The following is a 24,161-nucleotide window of genomic DNA, read 5'->3' on the forward strand; positions in this document are numbered from 1 at the left end:
GCACGGACCATCCCTAACCCCACCATCATCCAAAGCGGGCTGTAACTTCTTTTGTAATAGTCAGAAAGGAGTACGACTTCACTCTGACCGACACCAACATTGTTCGGTGGATTCTATTTGACCACCAGTTGAGTTAGCTCTTGGAGTTACTTCATTTACATTGTTTCTCTCAAAGGCGGATTGTAAGTTCCTACTTTTGAAATGTACAAAAGGAATGTGAGCTTTTACTTTGATATGATCCTGCCCCTGTTCTGTTCCCTTTTCCTGAACATCTGTACTTCCATTGTTTCTCTATACTATTATTTTATTTTATTTTTATTAATAGTTTTTATTTACCAGATATTTGCATGGGTAATTTTACAGCATTGACAATTGCCAAACCTTTTGTTCTAATTTTTCCCCTCTTTCCTCCTCCCCCCAGATGGCAGGTTGACCAATACATGTTAAATATGTTAAAGTATAAATTAAATACAATATATGTATACATGTCCATACAGTTTTTTGCTACACAAAAAGAATCGGACTTTGAATTAGTGTACAATTAGCCTGTGAAGGAAATCCAAAATGCAGGGGGACAAAAACAGAGGGTTTGGGAATTCTGTTATACTGTTCTTTTAATCCGGCTTTCTTAATGCCGCATCACCACTTCCTATAAGGCCGGGTAGTTTTCCTATTCATCCTTCCTTATGATGAAAGGAGTTCCATTATGTTTATATGTTGGCGCATTTTCTTTTTCTATTCACAAATATTTCCGACTATTTTTGTACACGTGATCTTTTCTTGCTATCAATAAATTAGTCGGAGAAGCAGCCCCTGCTCTAGTTCAAATGCTTTCCATTGCCAGAAGCATCAAATCAGGTAACGCGCGGAAAACGACTGGCAAATCTTAAAGCTCTAGTGAATGTTAGCTGTTAGCGACCCACTGAATGAATGCACCAGAAGCAAACTGTCCCGTCTTCCTTCAGCCGACGATGCATTTATTTAGTCTTGTTTTTGCAAAGGATCATCAGTAAGTCTCACACGTCGGTGTTTAAAGCCACATAGACGTTTTAAAGTAGTGAGAACAGGGAGTCGGAGGGATTTACAAAAAAGTAGCGGAAGACAGGCGATAGTTCCGGTCTCCGTGAGTCGGCACTCGATAGCTTTTGCCTGAGCACGCCGCGGCCTCTCAAGGCCCGTGGTTGGCTCTGCGCGAATGTTGAATCGGCGCGCGGGGGCTGCTGGGTATTCTTTTGGGGCCGGAAGGTGCGGTCTCAGCGGCGCCGTGTACCTTGTGGCGACAAGATGGTGAAGCTCACGGCGGAACTCATCGAGCAGGCGGCTCAGTACACTAACGCCGTGCGGGACCGGGAGCTGGACCTGCGAGGTAAGGTCGGGCGCGGGAAGGAACGACAGAGAGGCCCGCGGCCCCCGCGCTGGGCCTCGGGCTGCGGCCTGGAGCGCGTGGCGGCCTGCGCGCGCTTACGGGGCCGCGGGCGGCCTTTTCTGAACCTGTAGAGTCGCAGTTCCCCGGGTTGTATAGTTCAACCTCCGCGTTCCGTTTGCGTGTGAGGAACAAGCCTTTCCAGGGAGTCCAGAGGACGTGCTCTAGGCACTCCATCGCAAACAGGCCGAGGTTAGGCGATTTTTTTTGCTGGAAGAGGGTCACTGTTCCCGAGAGCACGAAAAGCACTCTCAAACGCTCCTCATCCCGTGCTGCCAACCCAACCCCCCCCTGTCACGTGCTGTGCTTACACTCTAGTTACTACTTCCCTTAACTACCCCCCCCCCCCCACACACACACACACTGATTACCAGCGATCCCCCCGGTGCGATTGGATTCTTGTCTTATTTTTCAGTTCTCGATCTTTCTCGAAAATATGTTAAAAGAGACATACCCTAATAGTTACATGCCAAAGAATGTGAACAGGAAATTTTATTTTCATCTTGTGACGCTTCCCTCCAACCCGGGACCACCTTCTGCTTTCACACTTCATCCTGTGTCAGTGACGCTCAGATGTTTTCGGTCCTTAGCTGCTTCGGACCAAAACTGTTGTCAGTGATGTTGAGGAGTTTTCTGACCTGCCTTTTATTACCCTTCTTCGTGTCTCGGATAAACTACCTAACTGGATCGGCGGACTTGTGAGGTGTATGAGCTAATTTGCCCCTGGGAACTACATCCGCTATTAGTTGGGAACTGTTGCATCTCGGGCGAATCAAGTTAAATTCAACTAAAGTTTATCGAAGGAGTTAAAGTGCAAGTGCACTAAGGAGGAGAGCCACAATAAAGTGGACTTGCGAGGATTAAGCAGGCGCTCAGGCAGGTGTCCTGTCAAGAACCGGAGAGTATGTGTATAGCTTTAAATTGTTTTGTGGGGTTATTTTTAAAGCTATAATAGAGTCCCGGTTTTGTTACTATTTGTATAACCCTGAGCACATCACTTAACTTCTCCAGTTTCAGTTTCCTTATTTGTAAAATGAAAGTGTTGGATCGAATTATTTCAAGCTGAAGGGATTTTAAGGTTAGAATAAAATTCTATCAGGTGTGAAAGTGCAGGAGGTTCAGTATGAGAGATTTCACACAAGGAAGCATCAGTTTGGAACTTGGTGTTGACACTAGGGAGATTGACTTTTCATCCATTTTTCATTGCTCCTCACCAGTATCAATACCAACTCTCAGTCCCTTAATTTGATAAATTTTATGTTGAACCAGTGAACTGTTTTTAAAAAAAAATTACATTACTCATTTGAATGTAGATAGAGGAGCACACTAAGTTTCACTTTTTCTTAGAAAACTTTCCCTGACAAAAACTCCTTTGTTGTTGAGCATCTTTATTGCCATGCATGTTTATGTTTAGTGATACAGTTTTTGTGCACTATCCAGCAGTCACCCCCAACAAAGTAATTTCTCCAGAACTATGTCAACAGAACAATGAATGGTGTGTTTTAACTTAGTGAAAATCAAATCATTTTTCTCCTGATATAAAATAAATCACTTCTTTCTCTGAAATAAGAAATATTATTTCTTATACCACAGTTAAATATACTATGCTATTCATATTCTATAAATTGTTCTATTTTCCCAGTGTCTAGGGGAAATATTTGAATTTTTTATTATCACATTTATACTATAGACAACTTTGTACATTTGAGTCTTTTTATTGTTTCTTTGATATTTAGTCCCAGTTTCAGAATCTCTTTTTAAGAGTAAGCACAATTCCAAGACCTTTTTGGACAATTCCAGATTATTTTCCACAATGGTCAAACCTGTATTCTACTAGCTGTAATTTAACCTTATCTTATGTTGTTATTTGGATGTTTCATGTGTATATCATCTTTCAAAATAGGTTGAAAATGGATAGAAACTATTAATTTCTTTTGTATCTTCCTCAAAACTTAGTACTTGTTCCTTCCTTAATAACTGCATGTTGAATAAAGAATTCCCAGTGGTGCTCACACTCTCAATTTCTCTCTTCCCCTCTCATGATATAGATTGATTTCTAAAATGGATAAACAACACCTGATTTAATTTACTAATACTGTTAATTTAAACTATGAAATATATTGCGTACCTCAACATAATCTAATGTCTTTTCCCTTTTCCAGGATACAAAATTCCTGTAATTGAAAACTTGGGTGCTACCTTGGATCAATTTGATGCTATTGATTTTTCTGATAATGAAATCAGAAAGTTGGATGGTTTTCCCTTGTTGAAAAGATTGAAAACATTATTAGTGAATAACAATAGAATATGGTAAGTGTTATTTTTCCTCTTGAGTTAAATGTTTACCACAAACTCTAGATATAGAATTTCAAGTATGTTGAATTTTTTTTTAAATCTGAAAAGTTTTTATTTTTCCGCAAAAATTCAGATAATTCATGACAGTGCTTTAATTCTAGTTTCTATTTCAGTTATATAACTGAACTGTACATTGCAAAGGATTTGAGAAAATTTATTGCTGACAAGTTTAGCTTAATAACTTTTTATTCTTCCCTTTTGATGTTTATTTTTGGTTATTTTCTGGTTATATCCAGGTGTTTATTATGAAATGAGAGTCATTCACCTTTTCAGTAAAAGACTTTTTTCTACCTCACCTGGCTGACACTGTGTCTGCCTCTAAATCTAGTACTGAAAATATCAGATTATATCTTGAATTTATAGTTTAGTCTGCTGTCTTGAAATAGCATGATTGCCAACAGTAGTTGTTAAATGATCATATTTACATGAAATTTGGCATATGTGCAAAGGTTATGGAACTAAGGCTTAAAGAATCTGCCTTTAAAAAAAAGTTTATATTGCTCATAACATTGAATAAAGTTTACTCTGCACAGTTGCCTCTGTTTGAATAGGAACAGCTGTCAGTTCCCCCCCCCCCCCTATAGAAAGGGCTATCTCAGGGTATTGTGGATTCCCTATCACTGACATTGACAATATAAGAAAAATCTTGTTCATTTGTAGGTTTCTTTACATCTTGAATAAAAAGCTTTTTTTCTAATTTGAATCAATTATTGATTTTATTATTATAATTTTATTCTGTTTTAGCCGAATAGGTGAGGGATTGGATCAGGCCTTGCCTAGTCTGAGAGAACTTATTCTTACCAACAATAGTATTGTGGAATTGGTAAGTTGAAAAATCATTTCAAATACTGAGCTTTCACTCCCTCTACAATACAGGGATTGGGGGGGCACAATTAAAACTTAAGATTTTTTTTTCCCACTATTCACATCACTAATCAAGCATCACTTTTGAATATTACTAAACTTGCCAAATATGTGATGAGTTTTTGAAGTGTTTTAAGTGTTCATATTATAAAATGCTTGTGATTTCTTAAGCTTTTATATATATATATATAAATAATTTGTCTTAAGTTGGAATTGATAGGTTCATAGAATACATTGATTAACTTATTGTTCATCAATATTTTAATGACATTTGCAGCAGTAATAGGTGATTCAGAGCATTTGTCTTTATTGACATTTTAATATATTATCTTTGTTTTAAGTAAATTTTTGTTATAATGGTAAATCTTTAGGAAAGAGGAACAATACTCTTACATTGTTACTGCTAACTTGGGTGAATCTCAGCTGTTCAATAGCATTTATATAGCAAAATCAAGAAAATGGGTCTTAATATGCCCCATTATAAGAAGCAGGCTATTCTGACTAAAACATACATAAAAGGACATCAATCAAAAAAGAAAATATTCAAAGCGTTTTGCAAAATTTAGTTATATAAGTGCAATCATAGAATGCATTATAATGATCTCATTTGCACCTTTCAATAAACTTGTATAATAGAAAATATTTTGTTAATGCCTAATTAAAAGTTGAGAAAATTGGGGCTCAAAAATAGAATGATTTGCCTAAGGTCACGTAAATACTAAATGGTCGAGTGGGAACTAAATCATATGTCAGTGCTCCTGCTACATCAAAGTTTCTTCAGCTTCTGAAGAAGATAATGCATTAAAATTGGAAATGTAGTTCATTGAAAGGTTGTGGCTTCAACTGTAAGCAAGATGTCTTCATGGGCATGAGCAAAAAGCAGAGGGCCATATATCCTTAAAACTAGTATCATGGAAGAGTAGCTCCTTAAATAAATTGACTCATATTCCTCACATAAGTTCCAAATGTTACCTATTATACAAGTCTATTGCTAGGAGCAAATAAGGTCATTATGATGCATTCTCTGATTTCATTTATATAACTTTAAACTTTTCAAAGCACTTTGAATTTTTTTTTTTTTTTAATTTGATTCTACCCTTGTGTGCATATTGTATTTCTCAGGTAAAATGCAAAATCCTTGAGAAGGGGAACAGTTTTGTTTTGTCTTCATATTTCTAGCACCTTACATATAGCAGACTTTATGACAGTTTGTTGGAATTGAACCTTGTGAAGTACACATCAAAGGGACCCCCTTTTAAAGAGGAGATCCCCAGAACTCAAAGAGATTAAGTAACTGGCTTTTTTTAGACATCTAATAACAAACAGATCTGGAAATTCTATAAGCCAGCACTAAAGCCTGCTGCATATGGAATGGAAACTAGTATTGCTTTTAATGAAAATGAACCATTAGCAATAACTATAAACACCCAATAAGGTAATAAAGGGAAACTAGGAGAGGTAGGTCCTAGGTGTGCCCCAAATCACAGGTCTTTTTAATTTTGAATTAAGAATTGCAAGCTTCTAATTTTTATAGTCTGTATATTCTTCACACAACTTTATTTTTGGTTCACAGAATTGCTACTACACTAATACAGGCTTAGTGCTTTTTTTTTTTTTTTTTTTAATTATTAAGTAGAGTAGCTATACAAAAACCGTTTATATGAATTTGTCCCCAAAGCAATCAGTAGCTCAAGTTACTAAGATAATAAATCACATCAGATCATTTATTTATTTATTTATTTGTCATTTTTCAGGGTGATCTGGATCCTTTGTCAACTCTCAAATCACTGACTTACCTGAGGTACAAATCAGTTCTATTTTAATGGTTATTAGTGCAACTCTACAAATATAATAAGCATACTACTTTCCAAATCTTCCAGTACCTAGAATCATCTAATTGAAGATCATCTAATTTTGGCTTTCTCTCACCAAATTCCCAATTTTACAGTTGAATCCAAAAGAAATTAAATGAAATTAAGGTCAGGGCCAGAAGCCAAATATTAGAGATGAAATAGCAGTTTAATTAATAAAAGAGGTCCTAGAACATTCCTCACAATGAAAAGTAGACTTGCTCAAAGGCTGGGACTGATAGTGGATTAAGAGATGGAACTTTGAACTTTTCAGAGTAAGAGTTGGGACTCAATGGGGGGTGGGGAGAGCGAAGGGATGGTCCAGTGGTACCTAGTCTCATCCTTCACATCCTAGAGAGTTCTGAACTTCTACATCCACTACTTAAAAGTGCTGCAGCCAGTTGATATTAATTTTTTGCTCTCTTGGTCTGTAAACTCTTGAGTAGCTGGAGCACAAAGCATAGCCATTGGTGAATAATTGTGGGCCTCTAGTTGTACCAAATTCAACTTTGTTTTGGTAACCAAATTTCTACTGTCTTGGTCTCCAAACTGGATAGCTAGTGCTACACAAAACAGTTTGCAAACTGGAAGTTCTCCAGGGAAGAAAACCTGTTGCAAGAAATAGAGAGGAAATCATAAATGAAAAAGTTAGGGGAAGATGGATTACAATACAATCAGTTTCAGGGCCTGAGTGCTTTCCCATGACAAGTCCGTGAATACAAAACAATATGGGTATTCTCCAGTCCTATGGAAACAGTTTGCAAATGATTATTTCAAATTGAGAAGAGTCATTACTTGGTAGGGGAACAGGATTAGAGGTCTGTGATGGGAACAGGTTCTACAGTCTTTAGTTCACTTCATTTTACACAGGAAGTAATTTTTGAGAATTGATCGATCATTTCAGACCCCAGCCTTGCCTTGATTCCCCAATCAGAGGAGGCATCTCTGAGAAATCTGAATTATTAATATATTCATTACATATATCATCTTGATAATCATGAAAATTACAATAATTTTTGCTCACCTTCAAACCCTTTTGAAAGAAATTCAACAGTGGAAAATAAAGAATTTTGAAACAAAATTTAAAACATGCCCAGTAGTTTTAGTATCGTTGCGCTTTATGGAGTTAATTTTCCTCTGCCATCAGGTAATGTGGTTCCATTACATTAAACTATAGAAAGAATAGTTTAAACTTCGTATGTTGAGATTTTTAAAAATCTGTTTATTAAACTTTCTTGATGTGAACTTCCTTTGATTACTAATGCTTTGGATAAGATTAGAGGAAATGCTGTTTCCCTTTCTTTGTAGCATTTTGAGAAATCCTGTAACAAATAAGAAACATTATCGACTGTATGTAATCCATAAAGTCCCACAAGTCAGAGTATTGGATTTTCAGAAAGTGAAACTAAAAGTAAGTATTTATATTTTTTTCTGTTCATTATGCAAATTAGAGTACTTTCTGGTTTTAATGGATCCTATTCTTTTCTCTGCTATTTTAGTGAATTTTCTTTTAACTTTGTTACAATCAAAACTATGGGAAATAATCCTATAATTAAACAAATTTTATTCATTTTCATTTGTAACAAAGTTTGTTGTAGATTTCTGTGTATCTGTTAAAACCCACTAAATACGATCTGTCATCCTTTAAATGAAGGGATGACCATCATAAAAGATAGATATTTCATTATGAATACTTCTTCCCAATAAGGGAGAGATGGGCCACCCCTTCCTCAGGACCAGCACCAGTGAAAACAAAAAAACAGTCTCTTGATTTCAAACTTGATTCTCACAATTTGGTCTTTTTACATTGAGTCTCTTTACCACCCTAAATTTTTTCAGGGAGATTTTCTTCAGTATTTTCTGAGGAATACATCAAAAATGCATGTGGTGTTCCTGTTTGCATTAACTCTATGTGTGGTATCGCTGTAGGAGCGTCAGGAGGCAGAGAAAATGTTCAAGGGCAAACGGGGTGCACAGCTTGCAAAGGATATTGCCAGGAGAACCAAAACGTAAGACACAGATACACAACTTCAATGGGATTCACCTTCAGAAACACCACCTGATTTGCAGTTTGCAGCCTACAAAATAAAAATGAAATAATAGTTATCAATGATCATTGTGTTCCATAGATGCTCTTGGTTCATGATTTGACTCTTTGACTTCTTGTAACATGGCAAATTTTTCCAAATTGGCAAAGCAGATATATGGCATTTCATCTGCTTTTTCCATAGGAAAGTAAACTGTACTGGTGTTTCTGAAGGAGAGAATTCTTGTATCAGTTTGTTAACAAAGATAAGATACTACACTGGTTGAATTACTTTCAAAACTTTGGAAGTAAAGAGAAGCATTTTCTTTTGATCTAGATTTAACTCCTCTCTCTCTTTTCTTTTTAAGTTTTAATCCAGGTGCTGGTTTACCAACTGATAAAAAGAAAGGTGGGCCATCTCCAGGGGATGTAGAAGCAATTAAGGTAATGTATTAAGGAAACATTATTGAGAGTTTCAAGCTAGAATTGCAGGAGATTAGATATGAAATGTTATGTCTTATTAATTCTTTCATATTCTAAGTTGAGGACATTGTTGAATTTCCAATTTTTTTGGCTTGGTTCTAGTTTTACAGAGAAAAACTAGCATGAAATTACTCTTTTCACCATCCATATTTTTGACTTGAGAGCCTCATCTTGAATTTCTACAGGGTAGGATTGCCAAGTGCCAAATGACAACATTTTATTGTGGAGAGACTTTCTGCAGTAAAAATCTGATCTGTTTCTTACGAAAATGGAACAACTTTTGCCTACAAAGAATTTTTTATTTCAAATATTTGTCAGGCATTGGACCTGTAAAGTCCAGAGTTTAACCCAGACTATATTAAAATGTAATTAAGAATATTTAACAAAAATAAAAATGCAGTAGGACATAGCTAATATTAATTTGTGGTTTTTTAAATCAGGATGTGCCCTGGGGGGATGTATCCAATAAGCAATCTTAAATGTTTGATTAATGGGAAGATATAGAGATAAAGAGAGAGAGAGAAGAGAGAGTGAGTTCATAATTTGGCCATAGTATGAATATGCTTTAATACTTTAGTACATAATATCACCTTTATTATTCTCATTTAATTTTATTAGAAACTTCTGATTGTTAACTTCAAAATGGTAAATTATACTTAGTCCTTCCACATCAAGGGGGTTAGGGTAATAGTGATTTGAAAAATCCACATAAAACTTTTTGTCCCTTCATAGCAAAGCAAAAGCTTGAAGAATTATGGTATCAAAAGATAAAATATTATACAAAATATTATACAATACTATGCTTACAGTTTATGCACTTCAGTGAGTTTCTAAACTATTTTCTGTGTTGCTTACAGACTTTATGTGTATCTGTAGCTTTCTCAAAACTCCTGGAATCCCCATTGTTTTTAATGCCAATCTGTGATATAGGGAAAGTCACAGTGGTGAAGGAAAAACTATAGGTTTTTAAATCTTTCATATTTCGTTATTTAGTATGCTTTTGAATAGTTGTTGAAATTCACTGTAGGACTAGACATTTCCAAGATTTTATAGAAAAATTATGTGTTTCATTTTGTTTTTGTTTTTTGTTTTTTTTTTTCCAGAATGCTATTGCTAATGCATCTACACTAGCTGAAGTGGAGCGACTGAAGGGATTGTTACAGTCTGGTCAGATACCTGGCAGAGAACGCAAATCAGGTTTCTAAAGTTCATTTTCTCATATTACTAAGCTTGCACTCACATGACTGTTTAAAGCAAAATATTGATGACAAAGATTAATTGATAAAGAAAATTACAAATAATAGGATGCTTGATATAATATCTGTTTAAAGTTTTAAATATTTCTATTTCTAAAGTAGAAAAGACAAAAACTGCTATGAAAGGATTCTAGAGGTAACTCTGAGATTAAGTTGTGAATCAGTCATTTAATGTTTTATGACTGGATTCTCTTGAAATATTTTAGTTAATCAGAAGGCTCAGAAAGAAGATGTTAGGTAGATACCATGACAATGAATTTCATAGGTACCATTCTCCACTGTTTGCTACCTTTTTAGAATTGGCCATTAGCCAGCTATCTTAACTTTTCCTTTTATGTATTGAGGTTCTAAAAGGTGTATTGTTCTGGTTCCACTAGAGTAACAATACAGAGTCATGTAGCAAAGCTTTCCCAGCCAAACTCCCTAGTTTAGCTAAGCCTAGAGAGTTTAGTTTAAAGCCAGTTCCCAAATATCTTTTACCAATTGCTGGATAGACTTAGCCTTTCATTTGTTTTAGCTTGAACTCATGGTGTACTAGTAGTAGCACTACAAGTATGACCACTTTGTTTTAATTTCAATAAACAAGAAAAATTCAGATTTGCTGCCTCATTATTGTATGTCACTTTTCATACTGTTCTACGTAAGGCTGTGATACATGAGAGTATGGAATGCTTTCACTGGCATAAGAATTAGCTAAAATTGGTGATTTTTTTTTTTTTTTCTTTTCTTTTCCTTTTAGGGCCCACAGATGATGGTGAAGAAGAGATGGAAGAAGACACAGTTGCTAATGGATCTTGAATTTTATATTCAGCCTTTGGAGTATATGTAGAATGTCAGTGCCTCTTACAGCAAGAGGGTTTTTTTGTTTTTGTTTCTTGGTTTTTTTGATTTGTTTTTGGGTTTGGGAGGGGAGGAGAAGTTGTCATGGAATAGGTTAATGTACTTGTTCCTTGCAGCAGAGTAGAATTCTGAAGCATTACTGAAATGCTTGAAGATGCCAATGTAAATTTTTAATGTACATTTTGAAATTGAATAAACTCTTTTCTATGATAATAAATAAGACCTTTATTGTGTGACTTCTAAAATCTCCTCTTTATGGTAGCATGTTTCATAAAAATAAGTATATCCCTAGTCCAGATGGAAGAGAATAAGATTATGATAAGGAAACAAATGGAAAATGGAACTTGTAGACAATTATTTGTAAATATCTGCAGATTGGACTAGATGACCTTGAAGTCTCTTCCCTCTGCAATTAACCATTATATTGATAATGGCAGTATCATTGTACTTCCTAACGTGTGGAAGTAAGCAGTTAATCTGCAGTGTTGCCTTTGAAAGAGTTCAGGACTCAGCCAGGCTCTCAAAACAAGTAAAAGTATGTATTAAAATCGAGAATCACATAATCTGATACATTACAAAATTATAATATAGACTTTAAGGTTGCAGGAAGAGCTTGTTAACATGAAAAGTCTTGATGGGCCTTCATATGGTTCTCTAGAAGTCCTCAGGACACTTGCTCCTGAACCCACTTTACCCAACTAGATCTTGTTTAGGCTGTATATAGAATCTAATCTAGGTGAATTCTTGCCTTTAGAAGATAAATCTTTGTCCTAGTATTCTTCCATTGGAATTTAGCATGACCCAGCTTATGAAGAAGAAAACCAGCCTGGATATCCTGGATAGATGGATTCCTGGAAGGGAAGTGACTGAGCAGCACTGCTCTCAATAGAAAGTGCTGAAGACATCAAACCCCAGTTTTATTAAAAGTGTCCATCAATAAGGATTTTTACTTGTTAGGGAGTCCCCCTTCAAAAGTATATTAAGACTTTCATTCTCTTTGTGATATAGTAACCAGTTCTCCAAACAAATGGACACAAGTTTTAAACATCAGCTCTTGAAGTCAGTGACTGGTTCAAATCCCCACTCTGAGCATTATCTCCTATATCATTTTAGACAAGCCGTTAACCTATGGGCTTCAGTTTCCTTCATTGTAGAATGAATAAGTTGAGAGTTGGACTACATATCCCACTTGAATATCCCCTCCACTTCTAAAGCTATAATTCTGATTTCCACTTTAAGAAAGTTCAGATGAGTGCCTTTAGGTCCAGATCATCGATTCCATGATCTCACTGGTGTGCTATTCAAAAAACACACTGTGATAGCGTCGGGATCTATAACTGCAAAAAGAGGAAGTCCCTACCCACCAGATGTTTGCATTCAACTGGAGGAAAAATACATAGAAACTCAAATGCAAATAGGAAATGATTTCCTCAGGGGAGGGCAAACAGGTAATTAGGATAGACTTTCTAGGAGTGGGTTCTCTGTAGGGATTCTAATATAGCAAACATGTATATCCAATTTGCAAAGCACTTACATACGTGATTTCCCAGGAACCCTGGGGAGGTGCACTTTCTATCCAAGTTTTTCCTAATGAGTAAATTGAGGCTGAGAGAGCTTACAGTGACTTGCCCAGGGCCACAGTTACTGTCAATAAGTGAGACAAGTTTTGAAGTGATTTTCCGATAGGTCCAACATCCTGCCCAGAGATCTAGAAAGTGTACTCCAGGGGCGGAAGACCGTCAACCTTTTTTCGCTCAAAAGGCACAGAATTCAGATACAGATAGGGTATGAGGACAGGCTAGTTTGGCTGAACTCAGGAAGCGCGGACTGGAGCCACAAGGTGAAGGACTTTTAAAACAAAACAGCACCGAGGTTCGATGCCTTGGAACTGGATCCGCGTCTACATTGCCCCAGTCAGACCCGGGAACGCCTGCTTTTCCTTACAGAGAAGTTCATTACAGTTCCTGATTCCGCCCTCTCCATTCTCCTCCTCTTTCTTCCGCGCTTTCTCCGCCCTCAATCCCCAACCCTCCCCTCCCCTCCCCCCTCTCTTCCATTTCTCCACCTCCTCCAGCCGTCGGAGCCCGCCCCCTTCCTTCCTGATTGGTTGCCCCCGGTTGACGCTTAGGCATTGCATTGGACGGAGGGTCGGGCGCTCCCGCTCCGCCCAGCGAATGACGTGTTTGCATGAGCTGGTCAGCATCCCGGATCCTCCGACCTCAAAAAGAGCAGCGTCGGCCGGGAAGATGGAGCCGGACGAGGAGGGGCGGCTCCTTGCCAAACCGGCCTTGGAGCAGGAGGGAATCCGCTTTCTCCAAAACACCGGTGAGCCGCTCCGAGCCGTGGCGGGAATAACGACCACCGGTCTGCTTTTTCCGTGCTCCGTCCTCCCGAAAGAGCTCCTGCGGCTGTGGGCGCGGCGGGGCTGAACGCAGGGGGGCCGGTGCGGAGGCTGGGGGCGCGTGCCCGACCCTCGCCCCGGGGACCGTTAGCCCGCGATGCGGCGCGTGCACCCCCCCCCCCCCCGCAGCCGGGAGCTCGGCCTTCCCGTGTCCCTGGCGGCACTTCGGCCGCACTATGCCGGGGACGCCGGGGCTCGCTCGCTAGGACACCCTTTGGACGCGTTTACCAGCCCGGCTTCGGTTGGAGGAAGGGGCCCAGGCTGAGCTCCCGGGAAAGCCCGGCCTCCTCTGATGGGTGGTAAAGTTCGAGGTGACTGTGCAGTCCCGTACTTGGGACGGGATGAATCTGAGTAAACAGGCGGCCCGTCCGGCACCCGGGAGAATTCCTCGGGACACTCCGGCAGAGAAAGGGGGCCTTTCATCCGGGAGCAGAGGGGGATTCCGCGATAGAAACAAACACAAATCCCGCTTCAGATCCGGAGCGGCTCCTCGGGAGGCCGCTGATTCAGCCTCTCCGCCTCTCCCCTCCCCCCGCAGCCGAGAGCCTCGAAGTTTGGGTAGTTCCAGGTGCCCTGAGTCATGCCGCGAGCAGCTGTCACACCTGGCGTTTGCCTATGTGGCCTTATGTCCCAGTTCTATGTGAGAGGGAGAGATGGGGGGAAGGGGGAGATCTATGTGGGTATGGCTAATAGCTCTTTTTTTCCCCTTTTTTAGTGGGCTGGCTGCTTTCCAATTATGGCTGGTACCTTCTTTTCACCTTGATTATTCTCTACCTGATCTTTCAAAAGCTTTCCAGTAACTTCCGAGTCATGAGACAGAGAAGCATGGATGCATCGGTGGCATCTAGTATAGGTGTGTAGTTACAAATAAATAATATGAAAACAGGAGGATGTCCCAGACACCTCGTTGTTTTTACATTTAATCTTATTTGACTTAATCTTATTAATGATATTATGGTGGTAACTTTTAAAAAAAATTTGAATTTAAATACATTTTGATGAATATACTGTTTATTTTTTCTTCATCTGGGATCGTCATTGTATGACAGTTCCTTGAATTTTCACTGCTCGGAGATTTTACATAATATTTAACATCGTTTTGCATTTTATAAGTATCAGTTTATAGGATTGATTAAAAATTAAATTTTTAACATTTAGTTTAGTAGTTCCATGTCCTGTATATCTATTTATAGACATGTACTAAGGCTTAACACTTTTTGCTCTTTGAATCTGCAAGTCAGCTTCCGAATTTAGGAGCCATGTGAATTTTCTTAGCTTTTGTAGGAAAGGAAAAAACAAGGTAAGAGAGGCAACCTGTTGCTTTAAGGCACAGACACCTACTCTTCAGTCAAAAGTTAAATGATAGTCACCAAGGGATCTAAAAAGATTCAATTTGATTGACATTTTATCAGGCACCTGCTGCTTTAAGCCTCAAAGGGAAACTTTGAATGTTAGTTGAAGTCTAAGTAACCAGTAGAAATCTTTACCTCAACCTTCTAATCTTGGAATTACTATAATTTTGGCTGAGAAACCTAAATGAACTCTTAACTGCTGCAATTTGCATTACTGGCACATTGCTACAAAATACCTTTTTTTTTTTTTTTTTTTTTGAAATTGTTACCCTTATAAAAACTAAATGAACACAGTCTCAAAAGAAAATGTAGTCAGGTTTATTAGGACGTTTTTGTTTTGGGTTTTTTTTCTACAACCTGATATTCAGGAAATAGCCAGTGCTTCTATGAAATTCAGAATTGTCAATTTATGAGCCATCTAGAATCAGTCCAGTAATTTTAAAGTCACTTCCTTTTTTTTTTTTTTTTTTTTTTTTTTTTTTTTTTAATACTAAAGCTAATATTAAGCAGTATTATTTAACCAATTTGGCTTTCTCCAAAATTAAAGAAATAAAATGTTGTATTTAAAAAACATTTTAACATTTTTTACTTTTTTTTTCTCATTGATTATGAAATTCTTTAAAAAATATTTTAGAGGGGCAGCTAGGTGGCACAGTGGATAGAAGCAGGGCTTCAGAGATAGCCCTGAAGTCAGGAGGACCTGAGTTCAAATCCAAAGGAATCCATTACATAAAAACAAATTAGGAATTCCTGCTCTAATGCAATATCTTTACATATTTCTAACTCAGATATCTCTTAAGCTCTACAACTCATGTCCTCTTCACCTCTACCTCTTAGAATTTTTCATTTTGTTCTGATGGCATATCTGGTGACATCAGGAAGGTTCTCCTAATCTACCTCTCACTCCAAGCTCTCATCCTCTAAAACGGGGGTTCTCAAACAACGGCCCATGGGCCAGATGGGGTCCACTGAGGACGTTTATGCAGCCCGCCCGGTTATGGCAAACGGGCTGAGGGGCGGAGACAGAGTGTGAGGTTTTGTTTTTACTATAGTCTGGCCCTCCAACAGTCTGAGGGACAGTGAACTGGCCCCTATTTAAAAAGTTTGAAGACCACTGCTCTAAAAGTTTGTATTCTTTCCTCTCCTTCAAATTATATATATTTATATCCCTCATCCTACAGATGAAAAAACTGAAAATGAGAAAGTTATTTGTCCAAGGTTACTACAGGTAGTAAATAGAACTGAATAAGAATTAAGGAAGAAACAGGATTCCAACCCTTAGTCCCCCACCTTCAAATCAATACTTTTTTTTTTTTTTCCATTGAACCACAGCACTTCGCCATTGAGTTGCTGAATTTTATTTAACAATACAATATCTTCCAAAATATAAGTAGTCATAAAATTAAATACAAACTAGAACTTTATGGACAAATTAATGGGAGTAGAAAGTGACATTTTATTTACTTTGACATTTTCTTATTACTCAAGATAATATTTTGTGGTTCTTTTCCTGTCTTTTTCTAGAACCTGATGTTGTTGTTAAACAACAGGAAGCTTTAGCAGCTGCTCGTTTGAGAATGCAAGAAGAATTAAATAAACAAGCAGAAAAGTATAAAGAAAAATTAAAGCAGGTATGAAAGATTGAAGCTAATATTTTTAAAAAACTTTTATTTCATACTTATTGTGTATATGGGGGGGAAGGTCACATGGAAAGGGTAGTTTTTCATGTTTTTTATTTTCTTATTTGGTCCCAGAATCTGAAATATTTTCATATGCTATTTATCCTTTTTTGTTTCATCACTTATTTCTACCTAGGATATAAGTAGTTGCTCATTTTAAGTAATGGGAATCATATAGTATGTCACATAACCAAATGGTTAAAGTACCACAGTTGGCAGATACAAAAGGAAAATTTTCAAAAGAAATTGTTAGTAACTTTAAAATGTTTAGCCCAGTAAGTTAAAGAGAGATGAAAAAGCAAGCAAACAATAACAATAGGTGAAAATACTATGTTGTGATCCATATTAAGTCCCCATAGACCTTTGTGTGGATGCAGATGGCTTTCCATCACAAATCTATTGGAATTGGCCTAAATCACCTCATTGTTGAAGAGTCAGTTCCATCAGAGTTGGTGATCACATAATCTTCTTGTTGCTGTATACAGTGTTCTCTTGGTTCCATTCTACTTAGTCTCAATTCATGTAAGTCTCTCCAGGGCTCTCTGAAATCATCCTGCTGATCATTTCTTATAAAACAATGTTATTCCATAATATTTATATACCATAACTTATTCAGCCATTCCCCAACTGATGGGTATCCACTCAGTTTCCAGTTCCTTGCCATTACAAAAATGGCTGCTACAAACATTGTTGCTCATGTGGGTCCTTTTCTAATTGGGCTTTTTTTTTTTTTTTTTTTTAAAGAAAAATAGAAATAATTGTGAAATTCAAAAACATTCTGGGGTTCAAAGTGCATTCACTAGACTTCCATTATACTGAAAAGAAAGGAAATTCTCTATCTGGTTTTGTTAGTGGTTTTTACTTTTTTAAAAATTATGCCTTTGGAAACTAAAAACATCCATAGTGGAAGAAAGACTAAGCTTTCTGTTTCAATTGCACACTTCATTTAACATTTTGAGAAGAGTTTTACAGATATTTCAGAGAACTGTAGACTATATTGTTATCTAGTTTTATAATGTTCTTTTATAGGTTACGTAGAAAAGTTAGAGAAAAGCACTCTACTTAACCTGGTCAGAACCAAGGTCTAATCAGTCTAGATTATATGGTAAGCATTAAGGAGATATTTGTATGACTTTTGAAAGTGTGGATTTGAGTATCTAGAAAAATTACACAAGTTTATAAGTATCATATGAATGTTTCTTTCTGCTTTTAAAAATATACTTGTTGAAGGAAAAAAGACCAGACTACATGAGTTGCTCAGTTATAATAAAATAATTACTCATTGTTTTAAGAATTTTTGCTCTAGTCTAGTAAATTGAAAGTGTCCATGATTATTAATGTGTTGAATTACAAATGATCCACTTCTCAATGGCATCTCATTTAACTTGGATAAATAGCCAAATCATTCAGTTTTTATGTAGCTGTAAATGAATCACTTTTAAAAAATGTTTATTATATCTTTTCTAGAAATGAACGAATCCTGCATATGAGCATGACATTTTATCAAATAAGAATGTTCTCTTGTATGAAATAGAAACTTAGCTTTTTCTCTAATAAATGATTTAAATCAAAGTCATGCTTTTAAGAATTCCAGAAACTTAATATGAAGCAGTGAGAATGAGAGTATGAGCAATGAGACTATGGAATTTAAACTCCACAGATGTTAGTTCATATCTTGTCTCTGCTATTTAATACTTGTGTGACCTTTTTGAGGCCCCACTTCATTCATCTATGAAAAGTAGTAGTTAGAAGAATTAAACTGGGCTAGCTCCACATTGATACCTGGATCATAGGTGCAGAGCAAGAGTGGAGCAAGATGCCATTAGCCCATCATTTTATAAGTCAGACCAAGGGACGAAAAGTAGCTTGGTCAAAGTCAGTTTTGCTCAGTCTTTTGTGTTTCTTTTCTCCTAATAGAAAATATTTTGTGCTCTTGTTTTTTTGCTAAAAATAGCTCAGCTTTGCTCTGACATACTTTTGTATACTTGGATGTGTAGAAGCAATTGTGTGCAAAAGTAAATGTTTTGGTTTTATTTTTTTAATTAAGTTGACAATTCAGCAGTTCATCAGAGTTCAATTTTTAAATTGCTTATTGTTTAAATTAAAACCAAAGAAAAGACAAGTCATTTTTAATGGGGAGGATTTGAGATATCAAGGACTTGTCAAGAGTATTTAGGATAATGGTTTGAGAACCATGCTTGTACATATGCATACATAACTTGCATGTGTTTAATGATTGTCATATGTAATCCTTAGCTTGAAGAAGAGAAAAGAAGACAGAAGATAGAGATGTGGGAAAGTATGCAAGAAGGAAAAAGTTACAAAGGAAATGCCAAAAAGTGGCCAGAGGTGACAAACTTTATGTTTTCACATTTTACACAAATTACTTTTAAAATAAGATTTAAAAATGACTTACAAAAAGCATATTTGTTTTATATACTGACAGCAGAAACCTGAACCTGGTTCTTCCAGTTCTTCAGCTATACGAAAGCCTAAACCTGACAGAAAGCCTTTGCGTGGAGGTGGTAAGTGCCAACTAAATTGTTTTGTGGGTGACTTAAAAAAGAAGGACTTATTTAGTTCTTATTTATATTTAATAAAGAAAACATTATATTGTGCTTAAAATGGATTTTAGGGCTCTTAAGCCCATAGAAAAATTGTTCTGAGGAATAATCATCATTTAAAAACTAGACAACTGCAGCTTTCAGATTCTAAAACCAATGAGTTAGAAGCGAAGAAGTGAGATCAAAATTCTTGTGGTGGCCCCTTTTTTGTCTATAACCATAAATGACCCGAGAAGCTCAAAAGAGTTTTAGAAGAAGTTTTTTTTTTTTTAATTCCAGTAAGTTTGTGGAAACAGAGCTACAAGAGATCTCACTTTACAAATGAGGAATTTGAGGCCCAGGGCGGGGAAAAATGGTTTGACCAAGGTCACACAAAGAATAAGTGTCAGAAGCAGAATTTGAATCAAAATTTTCTGACTCTCTGCTGTTTCATAAGTGTCATTTTATAACATGACTCCTAGCTCATTATATGGTTTTATTATCATTTTTTTTAAACCTATTTGGATATTTAATGATATTTCACTTGATATTCTCCATTTTATGTGTTAGATTCTTGTTGCTAAATAGTTCTTTGAAGGTGGTAGTCTAAACACAGTGTTTCTTTTGTTTCTCCTATAAGATATGAAAGATAAGTGCATTTTTTTTTAATCACAAAATTTCTGCTATATTAATTATAGAAATTCAGTTTATTAAGATGGAAAATATAATGAGCCTTAAGGGGAAAAGGGCAAGTGGTGAAACACAATTTGTGACGATTATATCAAAAGACTGTTTTTAGAATTATGTGTTAGATGGGATGGGGGAAGGAAAAAAGGGGAAAATTCTATTTACCATTCTGCAGAACTTTTAAAAAATTTCACATTTTATTTTTTCCCTAATTAAAACAATTTAAACTTTTTTTTTTCATATTTTGAGTTCAGATTCTTTCTCTCCTTTCCTATTCCCCTCATTGAGAAAGTAAGCAATTTGACAGGTTATAAATATGTGCATTCTGTATAACTTTCTAAAGTAATCTAAATTAATCCAAAGAAGAGGAAAAAGGATCTGAAGGATTAGAGGGAAATCCTTCTCTGTGTCAGATGTTAATAAGTGGGGAAATGTATGACTATATAAATATTTGAAACTAAGAAATAAATTTGAGATTTTTTTTAAAGTGGGAGAAGCTATACTCTTGAGAAAAACAGTCCTAATCTTCCAAAGACGATAAAATAGTTGTGAAGATGCTTTGAGGTCAGAGCTCATTTCAGGTCAGAGAAGATACTTAGGTGACTTAAGGTCATCTAAGGCAACTGTCTATTAGTTTAATTACAGTGGGAAGATTCTGGTATTTCTGGGACATTTGCCTAAGATACGATGAATCTCTCATGGTTCAAAATCCTAAGATCATAGATTTAGCACTAGAAAGAAGCTTGGAGGTTTTATCTTCTTATTTTACAGATAAAGAAACTGAGGTTTAGGGAGATAAGATATCTTTTCAAAGGTCAGCCAACAAAGTGCACATTTGAACCTGTATTCTCTGATTTAAAAGCTGGTGCTTTTTCTACTGTATTACTCTGCTTCCTACTCATCAAATTGAATGATTTGTGGTAATTCATGTAAACATAAATGACTTGGAACCCAGAAAGTAGTGCCAAAGATTTAAAGTCTTGGCCAAGGAACTGAACTACTGGGACATAAGTGATTTTTTGCCACAGCTGTTATTTAAAAGAGTTTGTTCAGAAGGAAAAAAAAAAAACAGATTTGAAAAGTGAGCAGCTGATTATGAAGTTGGTATCTGAGAATAAGACCTGGAAGATCATTGTTTAGAATAGCAGTGACAAGTTTCAGGCCAGGGATGGAATGCATCTTAAGAAGTGGTGCTAATTTGCCTAAAGTACTAATAAATTTAACAAGAACTTAAGAATGAAAAAGGTAGAGAAAGAAATCTGCTTGTATGTATAAACTACTTAAAGTTAGATACCAAAGAGAGTGTAGAAATACCTTTTAATTTTGGAAAAGAGTAGCAGTTTCTCAGAAAACAAGTCTGAAAAAAAGAGTCAAAATAAAGCCTAGGAATTTCTGATATGCATATACACAAATTAAGTAACGAGATAAATAAGAGATTCTAACACAAGGATGCAAAATTGATCTCAGAGATTTGATGAAGTCTGTTAAGTAAGTGTCTTTCTGGAAGGGAATATACCAATGCTAGGTGAACTAAATGATAGGTAACATTGAATATTAAGACAATACACTTGAATAAAGAAATTCAGGAAATAGGAGGTTGCATGTTGGAAAAACATTTAGGTAAAATTCACTAGAGACAGAAACAGAAGTGATTCTGCCCTAAGAGTATATTAAAGACCACCTGGGAAAAAAGGAAGTAGTCAGTTGTTTCAAGAAATATATGATAAACTTGGCATGGGCATATAATAGTGATAAGAACCTCAATTTTTCAAGCATTTACAGTTGTTTTCTTTCTGTCAAAGAAAAGCAAATAATCATTTCTTGAATTGCCTTAGTCTAGTAAATTCTTCTGATGGTATCATAAAATCAAGTCTAATCTCATTTTGCGGATTAGAAAAGTGACGTGTTCAATATCACATCAATAGTAAGAAACAAGATAAGATTTGAACCCAGATTTTTAAACTCAAATATAGCTTTTTCTGCTATACTACTCCAATCAACAAGAAAAAAATGTATTCTGGATTTCATTCTCAGTAGTAAGGAAGAACTAGTTGTTGAGGTGAAAATGATGGGAATAAAAGATTTGGAAGCAAGAGCAAGTAATTTTTAAAAAAGCAATTTTTAATACAAAAGCTCAACTTAGTCCTATGTCAGAAGAGTGAAGCTCAGTGAATTAGGGAAGGTAAGAATATCACCTTTTAAACTAGAGTATGGAAAGGGAGCATATTTCTTGATAAGGAGTGTGTAAGATAGTGATAACTGACGGCAAAAATGATTTGGAACTGCTACATTTTTACTTGCTTATATTCTGTATCAAGTAGAATGATCTCCATACTGGAAAGAATAAGATACATGGCTAACACAAGATAAGTAAAAACACAGCAAGAGTACCAACAGACAACAAAAAACTGAGATGGAACAAATGATTCAGTATGCTAGAAGAAAATTAGGATTAAAAAAAAAAAAGCCTGATAGACTGAAATTGAGTCAAATGTATTAAGATGAAATGTAAGTGGAATCAACACAAAGTTTTATACTGAGTTTAGAAATCCACTTTCACATCACAGCAATTTGTCTGGAAAAAGATCTAGAGATATTTGTGGATTGCAATATTTGTGTGATTATGACAACCAAGATAACAATACACTGGGCAACATTGAAACAGTCAATAGTTTAGGAATGAGGAAATGATCATTGGTCAACCTCATAGAAAGTATTGTGTTCAGTTCTGAATGCCACATTTTAGAAAGGACACTGAAAACTGGAGATTTTTTGGAGGAAGTTAATGGTAAAGTTCATGTTATATCCTTACATATATTTAGCTTAAATTTACCCTGGGTAAAAGAAGGGTGATCATGTGGAAGTGGGATTAGGCTTGGTTGATTTGGCCTAAGAAACCAAAACTGCTAGCAGACTTGTACCAGAGGGTAGTGGACTTTTTTTCTGGAGGGTAGTGGCTGTCTTGCCATTGAAGATTATTGGATGATCACTTTGGGATGTTTTTCAAGCATAAATTAGACCAGATGACTATTGAGGCCCCTGCCAACTCTGAAATTGCAATATTTTTGTGATGTTGTAAATGGTCAGTATTGATTGGTAGAGTTATCACTTCAAAGTCTGTTCACTATTCACTTTGGTCACTCATCTACAAAAAAACAAATTTCCCTTTTGGTCACGACTGAATTAAAGGAAATTTTTTCACTACTAAAATTTTTTTATGTATATCCCACGTTGTTATTTGCTACTGACTTTCAAAGATAATTGTAGATAGCTCTAGTGACAATTTTCTTTATCATTCTAGGTTATAACCCTTTGACTGGAGAAGGAGGTGGAACATGTTCTTGGAGACCAGGACGTAGAGGACCCTCATCTGGTGGATGAGGTTAAGAATCTTGCTTTTGTCTCTTGACATTAGCAAGATAAATTTTAGCCCACTATTCAGCTGCCTAGCGTATGCTTTTCACAGTGACGATTTAAGGGGAAGTGGCGTTTAGTTCATTTACTATAAATGTAGATTCATTTAAAGGTCAGAGGCAATAACAGTTATAGAAAATGCCAATAGGATAGGATTTAAGAGGTTGCACATGGCATTGTTTTAGTTTAATACATTTAAAAATTATTTTAAATCATTTTTTTGGTTATTGATCAGAGATGGAATATATAGTCTTTCAGATGGCAATTAATAATCTTTCTAGAAAGGCCTCATCATGATATTTTAATCATTTGAACGTCCATGACTGTAGATGAGTCTCTGTGACAGGCTGCGCAGAATGATGTCTTCCTTATAAATGGTGAACTCACCAGTGAGGATTACTGATGATTGATAGTTGGTGGTGTTTTTTCTATATATTCATTTTTATGCACAGAGCTTTGTAAAATATTGTAAATATTAAAAATGAAAATAACCTTTCTCAGCATCTTTTTATTAAACTAGATATGGTACAATGGAAAGAACTCCAGTTTTGGAATCAAATAATTGAGTTTACATTTTACCTTCTGATGTTTACTAAATGAGGGGGGTTGAAAGTCATTTCCAGGTATAGAATTAAGATTTTTATATATTCTTTCATCACCTCTCTACCCTATCTCACCAGGATAGGTAACATATGTAGGAATTTAGGAAAATGTGGGCTCTTGGTTTTGTCTAAGCTTCTATTTTTAGAACCAAAGTCAGTATATTTTGAGCAAAATTGTCAATTTATAGAATATCTCTGCTTTTTTATATGTTTTTGTTATAGTACTTCTTGGTCAGTTATCCAGGATATTTGTGAAGGAATAGAGAAAAGGCTGTGTTTAAAATAGAAAAAATTAAATTATACTTTTAAATTATTATAAGAAAATAAATTTGAAAGGCATATGTAAATTATACACAAGTATTAACCTTGGATATTGTGGTGTGTGT

At 36.0% G+C, this 24,161-nt stretch overlaps 2 protein-coding genes across 3 annotated transcripts; both read left to right on the plus strand.

Annotated features, from left to right (window-relative positions):
* The first annotated feature begins 1,207 nt into the window (after window positions 1-1,207).
* On the plus strand, window positions 1,208-11,314 carry SNRPA1 (small nuclear ribonucleoprotein polypeptide A'). Its single transcript, XM_074295002.1, has 9 exons — window positions 1,208-1,366; window positions 3,586-3,733; window positions 4,523-4,601; window positions 6,397-6,443; window positions 7,801-7,903; window positions 8,422-8,501; window positions 8,887-8,962; window positions 10,105-10,198; window positions 10,997-11,314. The coding sequence occupies exons 1-9, from the start codon at window positions 1,285-1,287 to the stop codon at window positions 11,053-11,055; spliced, it is 768 nt and encodes a 255-aa protein (XP_074151103.1). The 5' UTR covers window positions 1,208-1,284; the 3' UTR covers window positions 11,056-11,314.
* A 1,951-nt stretch (window positions 11,315-13,265) lies between these two features.
* SELENOS (selenoprotein S) lies at window positions 13,266-23,667 on the plus strand. 2 transcript variants are annotated; one of them, XM_074294999.1, is made up of 6 exons: window positions 13,266-13,422; window positions 14,214-14,351; window positions 16,375-16,481; window positions 18,786-18,878; window positions 18,976-19,054; window positions 23,061-23,667. In XM_074294999.1, exons 1-6 carry the CDS (start codon window positions 13,272-13,274, stop codon window positions 23,138-23,140), a joined length of 648 nt encoding a protein of 215 aa, XP_074151100.1. In that variant the 5' UTR covers window positions 13,266-13,271; the 3' UTR covers window positions 23,141-23,667. The 2 variants fall into 2 exon arrangements, with proteins under 2 accessions (XP_074151100.1, XP_074151102.1); XM_074295001.1 differs by having other exon boundaries at window positions 18,979-19,054.
* Window positions 23,668-24,161: the final 494 nt, after the last annotated feature.

Source organism: Sminthopsis crassicaudata, chromosome 2, assembly GCF_048593235.1.
Source record: "Sminthopsis crassicaudata isolate SCR6 chromosome 2, ASM4859323v1, whole genome shotgun sequence".
Taxonomy (NCBI): Eukaryota; Metazoa; Chordata; class Mammalia; order Dasyuromorphia; family Dasyuridae; genus Sminthopsis; species Sminthopsis crassicaudata.